The 8,952-nt window shown below is 41.8% G+C and overlaps 1 protein-coding gene across 1 annotated transcript; it reads left to right on the top strand.

Annotated features, from left to right (window-relative positions):
- Positions 1 to 7,921: 7,921 nt before the first annotated feature.
- LOC116408398 (vomeronasal type-2 receptor 26-like) lies at positions 7,922 to 8,626 on the top strand (the record flags this gene model as incomplete). Its single annotated transcript, XM_031895178.1, has 1 exon — positions 7,922 to 8,626. A coding segment is annotated over exon 1 (705 nt), but the record flags the coding sequence as incomplete, so codon positions are not given.
- Positions 8,627 to 8,952: the final 326 nt, after the last annotated feature.

Below are 8,952 nucleotides of genomic sequence, written 5' to 3'. Positions count from 1 at the left end.
GAAATTTACTGAAAACCATAAAAAACTCGTGGAATTTTAACAAAATTTTTGTATACACTTCGAACATACATGTTCTATAATTTAGACAAAATACAAATGTATCTCAAAATTGTTTAGTAAATGGGCCCCAAATGTTATTATCACATCCCATTCATTAAAAGGGATGTAAACCCTACTGCACTGCTCAACCAAACGTTGCTGGACTACAAATCCCAGAATAATGTAACATATAATGAAGGGTGAGGCATGCTGGGAGCTGTAGTCCAGCAACATCAGGGCTGTATTCTTAAAGCAATATTGCCCAATAAAACTTTCCCAGCTCTCTAGGGCCCGCATTGGCAGAAATGCAAAAGAATCCTCCAATGAGAATCCCAGCTGATGTGAGTAAATCCGGCTCCCTGTTCTCTGTTCCTGCAATTGGAGTTGGGAGCAATAAGCACAGTTTCCCAGCACTGAACAAGTCTGTCCCTTTATCCCCATGTCTGATTCCTGTGCCATATAATGACGGGAAAATGCCATCATTATCTCTATATGTAAGGTACCAGCAAGGGGCCTGACACAGTGCTGGGAATCAGCATTCTCATTGGTCACTTCTCTTGCATCTTTAATTAAGTTTTCAGTCAGTTGAACATCACATCCGGAAGACACTTCCCAGAATGCACAGGTTCATAAAAGCTTTATAAACACAAAACAGTGTGTATACTGACACCTACTGGCAGAACATAACCGTTTAACACAGTATATTAGAGAGAAGGGTTTTGTTGCTAACAGTGTACAAACACTAGTGTAAGCTTTGTCATAGCATCTGCTATCATATTGTCAGTCTCACAGTATACAAGCTCAATGATATTTTGTTCCAGTAGATCACGCAGGTAGTGATGTTTAACATCAATGCACTTGGTTCTGGCATTGATCTTTTCACTGGTTGCAAGCTTTATACATCTTTGGTTGTCCTCATATAAAACTGTTGGCTGGGATATCGGCTCACCAATATCTTCTAATAGTTGACGCAACCAAATGACTTCTTGACTAGCATGAGCTGCTGAAATGTATTCTGCTTCTGTAGAAGACAATGCCACAGAGATTTTCTTTTTGCTAGACCAGGATATTGGGCTGTTATCCAACTTGAACAAGTAGCCACTTGTAGATTTACGAGTACTGGGGTCACCTGCCCAGTCTGAGTCCTCATATCCTGTGAGTTCTAGGACACCACTTGTTGATATCTTTAAACTCAAGTCTTTAGTTTGTTTGAGGTATTGCATGACTCTCTTAATTGCTTTCCAATCTCTTTGATGAGGTTTACTTACACATCTGCAAAGAAATAACATAGCAGCACCTATATCTGGACATGTAGTGGTGGCACTGCTTGTCTGTATTTTTCATTATTTGGCAGAAGATCTTCTCCTTCCAACTTTAAGTAGGCTGTGTCCATTGGGGTGCTCACACCTTTGCATTCTGCCATGCCAAACTGATTAGGGTTAACACCAATTTTGGCACTTTGATTTAGTAGAAAGCTTCCATCTTCCTCTCTTTGTATCTGTATTCCTAGGTAGTAGGTCACATCTCCTAGGTCTTTGGTTTCAAAGTGCTGGTTGAGAGTTGAATTTAGCTTTGCAATTTCCGTATACTCTTTGTGAACAATTATCAAATCATCAACATAGAGTAGTAAATACATCCACTCCTCACCCGTGTGTTTGCAGTATAGGCATGGATCAGCTTTACTTCTTGTGAAGCCTTCCTCTAACAAGACTTTATTCATTTTTGCATTCCATGCCCTCACTGATTGCTTCAGCCCATATTGTGATTTACTCAATTTACAAACAAGATGTTCTTCTCCATCTTTCACATAACCTTCTGGTTGTGTCATGTACAGTTCCTCTACTACGTCACCATTAAGAAAGGCTGTTTTGATGTCATGATGTCTCACAATCATATTTCTCAGAAGTAGCATCATAATCTTCTCCATATAGTTCCTTTGCAACCAATCTTGCCTTGTATCTATGGATGTTACTTTCGGAATCACATTTAGCCTTACAAACCCATTTACATCCAATTGCACATTTACCTTGAGGTAACTCAGTAAGTTTCCAAGTTTGGAGCTGGTTGAAAGATGCCATTTCTTCATTGGCTGCTTTTATCCACATTTGCTTCTCAGGGATACGCAACTATTGCATTTCCTCCCATGATGCTGGTTCAGGCTGTGGTGCTGTGCGAACCATATAGGACAAGCGTTTAGCTGGGATGCCCTTATTACTTCTTGAGGACTTTCTGACTGAACTTGTAGAGGTTTCATTTTCTGCCTGTTTAGTTTCTGTATCACTTACACTGACTTCAGTTTCTGTGCTCTGTAGTATTGGTTGAGGTTCTTCTGTAGATTGGGCAGTTGTTATTACATCATGAAACTTTAGACATACAGAGTTTTCATCAATAATCACACTTCTGCTGATTGTTACTTTGTTGGTGCTTGGGTGCAGGATTCTGTACCCCTTTTAAGATTCACTATATCCAACAAATGTCCCTCCCTCAGCACAAGCTTCCCACTTTGTACACTTTTCTTTGGGAACATGTACATAGGCTTTGCTTCCAAAGATCTGAATGTGCCTCAAGTCTGGTTTCTTTTCATTCCATAGCTCAAATGGAGTCTTCTCCCTTTTCCGGGTAAGCAGTTTTGAAGATAGCAGGCTGTCACAATTGCTTCTCCCCAATACATGGTTGCCATATCTGCATCAAAGAGCGTGCTTCTTCCACTTTCACACAATGTGCGGTTCATTCTCTCTGCAACACCATTTTGCTCTGGGTTGTATGGCTTGTGTTTTGCCACTTGTGTACTCAGTCGCGTTGTCTGCACACAGTATTTTTGGCATTTTGCTAAATGTATTGCTTACTTGAGCAAGATACTCTTCAAGCTTCTCTGGAACTTCATCCTTGCTGTGCAGCAGGCAGACTACTGTGTACCTTGAGAAATCATCAATAAATGTAAGAAAATATTTCTTCTTTCCTGGAGTCTGAGTTTTCATTGGACCACATTGATCTGTGTGAATTAGGTCCAGGGGTTGTTGAGCTCGGCTGTTGCTGGCTTTTGGAAAAGGTTTCTTTGTCATTTCCCCCTTAATGCAGCTAGGACATTTCATTTGCTTACTACTTGCATCAATTTTTATGCCACTGGCATGCTGATCTGGAACTAGTCTAGAACTAGTGCCATGTATGAATACAGTTCACATGTCTTTCCTCTTTGGCAGCCTTAACCATTTCCTTACAGTCCAGCTGATAAAGTTCATCTCTGATTTTTCCTTTGGCGAGTATGCAACTCCCCTTTGTGATAATGCAGTTATTACCTTTAAATGTAACTGTATTCCCTTGCGTAGTTGGTTTTTTTACAGATAACAAATTACTTTCAAGAGCTGGGACATATAGGACATTCTTGACAGGTATCTTTCTGGTGACTGTTTTGGAGACAGGGCAGTGAAGAAAACCGTCCCCCACTCCCTCAGAGACCATATATTGCCCATTAGCTGTAGCAATTCTTTCTGCTTTACTTTGATCAAGCTGAGTGAAGAATTTCTTATCATTGGTCATATGACTTGTAGCTCCTGAGTCAATACACCAGTTGTGAATTGATGCTCCATCCTCTTTGGAGTGAAGGGCACACTCTGCATTTGTGTCTTCCATTTCTCCTGTAACACTTTTGGCCTTGTGTTGGTTAGCTTGCCTCTTCAGCTGATTCATTCTACTTTTCCAGACTCAGACGTTTGCCTTTAAATGGCCTGACTTTTTGAAAACATAACATTCACGTGTTTCACGCAGTGCATTAGGGTTTTTAGTTTGATCTTTAATTTTTAGCGCAGTCTCTGTTTCTGTAGCAGATTTGTCATTTGTACTTTCTGTTTTACGCATGTACTCATCCACAAGCTTGCCTGTAACATACCCTAGTGTAAGCTCATCGTCTGGCCGTGCATCTAGCGCTGTGACAAGTGTTTCATAACTCTCTGGAAGGCGGCTGAGCAGCAGCGCTGCAACATGAAAGTCTTTTATTTCTTCTCCTACACCTCGCAGGCGTTCCACCATTCCTAAGGTGCTTCTTATATAGTCCTGCATATGCCGGCCTTTCATCAGCTTAGTCTGGTACAGCTTTCTAATTAGGTACAGTTTGTTGCTGAGATTTGCCCTCTCATGTACTTTTTGTAGCTCCTCCCACATTTGTTTTGCAGTTTCACATTTGCAAATATGCACAATCTGATCATCATCAATGCTGAGAGAAACAGTGCTCTGTGCTTTTTGATCTTTCTCTGGCCATTCATCTGTGGGTGGATTTGGTCTGGCCTCCTGTATGCACTTCCATGTACCTTCTCTGATTAGCAGCATCTTTATTTTAAACATCCAAGACTGGTAGTTCTGGTTAGTCAGATTGGCTACTGGGACCTTTGTGCTGTTAGCAGCCATTACTCCTGTTTTCTGACTTTTCTCTTACTGTCCCTGCTGGGTGCCTGAGCTGTGCTTATAACTGCAGCACTATTCAGGTATATAGCTGGAGCAGTATCTGCTAGCTCTATCTGCAGCCTGTATGTGGCAGCTTATCTGTGAGCTTTATCTGCCAGCTGTATCTGGGAGCTGTATCTGGGCCCATAACCTGTTAGCAGAGTATCTGGGTAATCTGGAGTAGCAGTGACAGTCAGGAGTCTTACCAATCAGGATGATGCTGCAAGCATGGCTGATACTTTATTCACCTTACAACAAGAAGGAAACAGGAACATAACATCACATCCTGGAGACTCTTCCCAGAATGCACAGGTTCATAAAAGCTTTATAAACACAAAACAGTGTGTATACTGACACCTACTGGCAGAACATAATAGTATAACACAGAATATTAGAGAGAAGGTTTTTGTTGCTAACTGACAGTGTACAAACACTAGTGTAACAGGTTTACATCCCCTTTATATTTTATCCATTATGCAGTTACACCGCTATATGAGAAATCTGCACTTCAGTGACCCCTGGGGAACAGAAACTCATTATAAGGAGTTCAGAGACATTCTCAGGGAATATTGGATCATGAACTACTTTTATTTCCATGATTTGGGTTTTTGTAGAATCTTTGTTGGAAAAATTGTGTTGTCAGAATCCCAACCCAAAATTCAAATTAACATCCAAGAAATAATCTGGAAGAAGAATCAGGTAGGAATGAGAATTTCCATTTCTTTCTATTCCCACTCGCCCCTCACCATTCTAATATTTCTATTTAATGGAATAAAATGACAATTCTGAACATAAAGACATTATACAGGCAGTGAGGTTTGAATGCAGAATATTAAACATATTAGCACATACCTACAGTATATTAAGGGTAACACCTCTCTACTTATATTGAAGTAATTGCCCCCTAAATGCCCCAACCTCATCCAACTTCAGGGTCTCACATAAACTACACAGCCCTGACCCAGTCCTTATATACATACACATACACACTTCTATTATATCAGCCAATGCTGCTCTTTGCAATGAGTTGTGAGGCCTCGGTTGCCCAGAAACTGATCCACGTTCCTATTTGGTATATTTGCTAAATTGCACCGGGGCAGTTACTTATTGCAGCCAATCACTTTTGGTTTGTAACTTGGTATTCTGACTAAAACATATTATTGGTTAGTTGCTAATGATAACTGCACGGCTGCATTTTCCTAGTTCTTTTCATGACGGATGCCGAGATTTTATTTAAATTCTTTTGTGACTTCTACCATTTTACCAGTTACTTATTCTAGTCTGGATATTACTATTATTTTTTTATTTTATTCTTATTATTCTTATTTTTTAACTTATTCTTATTATTCTTATTATATTACTATTCAGGGAAATTTGAATGATTTTTTTTCAAAAATCCACATGCAAATTAGAAATAAAAGCTCTGATTGGTTGCTATAAGTAATAGCACTAGTGCATTTTCAATTCTTCTTTACAGACTGTGAAATCCCAGTGTTCTGCAAACTGCCCTCCTGGCTCCAGAAAAATACCAGGGAAATCAGCGGTGCCCTGCTGCTATGCCTGTGTGCCCTGCTCCCATGGGGAGATCTCTAATGGAACAGGTACTGAGTCATAATAATAATAATAATAATAATGATAATAATAATAATAATGATAATAATAATGATAATAATAATAACAATAATAATAATGAGTAGGAGATTTAGCACTTTCCATCTGTTGCATATTCAGTTACACACTCTCATAGGTTTTATAGCAAAACCACTTTAAATCCTCACTGCACAATTTCAAATATTTAATTGCATTTTTTTATTGTAAAGTTGGGAGGAACACGGGTCAAAAAAATTTCATTACAGTAATGATTCTTCATTGCTATTTGTATATGACAATAAAAAAACTTGAACTGATCTGAGGAAGCTTCTTCCAAAGTGTGGGGGGGTAATTAGAACTAGAGAGAGAGGGATTACAAATAAAGGGGCTCTAGACTTTTAGGGAATTCATATTTAAAGAAACAAAAATGACTGGAAAATGAAGGCAAACTGGTAACAAAAAATAAAAGTTACTAAAGAGAGTAAAGTAGAAGCAGTATTTTAGTTCCATAAACAATAACTGAGTCTGGCAAACTGGTTGGGGAAAGCAATGGGAAGGTTGGGGGCTTTGGGGCACTTTTCTTTTGTTCAAGATTATCAAATGTATTAATTGTTCCATTCTTAACCAGAATAATAACGTTTTACACATATTTGTGATTTTAACATTTTAAACAGACATGTGGCTCTCTGTGAGGGGCACCGGCCTGTGGGGCATGGGATTTACTGAGTTGGTTTCTTTTGTGTCATTTCTATAAATCTAGAGATCTGGCAGCTAGTTATCCAACTCAGTTACACAAATAGAAAAAACATATAAAGATTTCCCCTCAAAGTAATTATATAACCCAGTGTCTACTTCACTTCCTCCCCTCCCACTGCCCTTCCTCCCCTCCCACTGCCCTTCTTCCCCTCCCACTGCCCTTCCTCCCCTCCCACTGCCCTTCCTCCCCTCCCACTGTCCTTCCTCCCCTCCCACTGCCCTTCCTCCCCTCCCATTGTGCTTCCTCCCCTCCCACTGCCCTTCCTCCCCTCCCATTGTGCTTCCTCCCCTCCCACTGCCCTTCCTCCCCTCCCACTGTCCTTCCTCCCCTCCCACTGCCCTTCCTCCCCTCCCACTGCCCTTCTTCCCCTCCCACTGCCCTTCCTCCCCTCCCACTGCCCTTCCTCCCCTCCCACTGTCCTTCATCCCCTCCCACTGCCCTTCCTCCCCTCCCACTGCCCTTCTTCCCCTCCCACTGCCCTTCCTCCCCTCCCACTGCCCTTCCTCCCCTCCCACTGCCCTTCCTCCCCTCCCATTGTGCTTCCTCCCCTCCCACTGCCCTTCCTCCCCTCCCATTGTGCTTCCTCCCCTCCCACTGCCCTTCCTCCCCTCCCACTGCCCTTCCTCCCCTCCCACTGCCCTTCCTCCCCTCCCATTGTGCTTCCTCCCCTCCCACTGCCCTTCCTCCCCTCCCATTGTGCTTCCTCCCCTCCCACTGCCCTTCCTCCCCTCCCACTGCCCTTCCTCCCCTCCCACTGCCCTTCCTCCCCTCCCACTGCCCTTCCTCCCCTCCCACTGTCCTTCCTCCCCTCCCACTGCCCTTCCTCCCCTCCCACTGCCCTTCCTCCCCAAATATCTTTGACCCAGTTCCCACCTCCACCCTGTGCTCTGCTTGTACCACTTACTGTCACTTTCCATCTCTTTCCTGCTCTCGCTGTTCTGCTCATAATAAATAACAGCGGTTGAAGGATCCAAATTTTTTTATGGGGGAGGTGCAAAATTATATATATATATATATATATATATATATATATATATATATATATATATATATATATATATATAATGGAAATAATATTCTTTTACTTTTGTTACAGATATGGAAAATTGTTTCAAATGTGAAGACACTGAGTGGCCAAATCAGGAGAAGACCCTGTGTATTGAGAAACAAACTGAATTTCTTTCCTATGCTGGTGATCCCCTAACTCTAATCTTTATTATTTCATCTGTAATCCTTTTTATAATAGCAGCAGTTATACTGGGAATCTTTATTTCATTCCGAGACACCCCAGTAGTGAGAGCCAATAATCACACTCTGAGCTTTATTCTCCTTGTCTCCATCAAGCTGAGCTTCCTCTCTGTGTTTCTGTTCCTCGGTCGCCCTGTGGATATAACCTGCATGCTCCGGCAAACCTCCTTTGGGATCACCTTCTCCATAGCTGTGTCTTGTGTCCTGGCCAAGACTCTCATGGTTTCCATTGCATTCAAAGCCACTAAGCCTGGGAGTCCCTGGAGAAAATGGGTTGGGGTAAAACTGGCAAATGGGCTTGTTTTTATTTGCTCATTAATTCAGTTTCTGATTAGTGTTATCTGGTTGGTCATTGCACCCCCTTATGTGGAGCACAACACACATTCTGAACCTGGAAAAATCATCATTCAGTGCAATGAGGGCTCAGCCATTGGCTTCTATATTGTCCTCTCCTACATGGGACTGTTGGCATCTGTGAGCTTCATTGTAGCTTTCTTGGCTCGGAGCTTACCGGACAGTTTTAATGAGGCCAAGTACATCACTTTCAGCATGCTGCTCTTCTGCAGTGTTTGGATCACAATGATCCCGGCCTATCTGAGCACCAAAGGCAAATACATGGTGGCAGTGGAAATATTTGCCATCATCTCTTCATCCTGTGGCCTTCTCTTCTGTATATTCCTACCCAAATGTTACATTATTTTATTCAAACAAGAGATGAACTCAAAACAATATTTGTTGGGAAAATGTAATACATAAAAGCTTGTTTATCATACAAGGTACAAATACTGTCCCCCTGTCCCACCCACCCTCTGGGTTAGGGAGCTCCAGTGGTTGTACCAAGCTATGGAGCTATTTCCTTATGGCCGCCTCTATGGCCGGGA

This window comes from Xenopus tropicalis, chromosome 1 (assembly GCF_000004195.4).
Source record: "Xenopus tropicalis strain Nigerian chromosome 1, UCB_Xtro_10.0, whole genome shotgun sequence".
In the NCBI taxonomy this organism is placed as follows: Eukaryota; Metazoa; Chordata; class Amphibia; order Anura; family Pipidae; genus Xenopus; species Xenopus tropicalis.
Note: the sequence above shows the minus strand (reverse complement) of the source record. Positions and strands in the feature narration are given on the sequence as shown.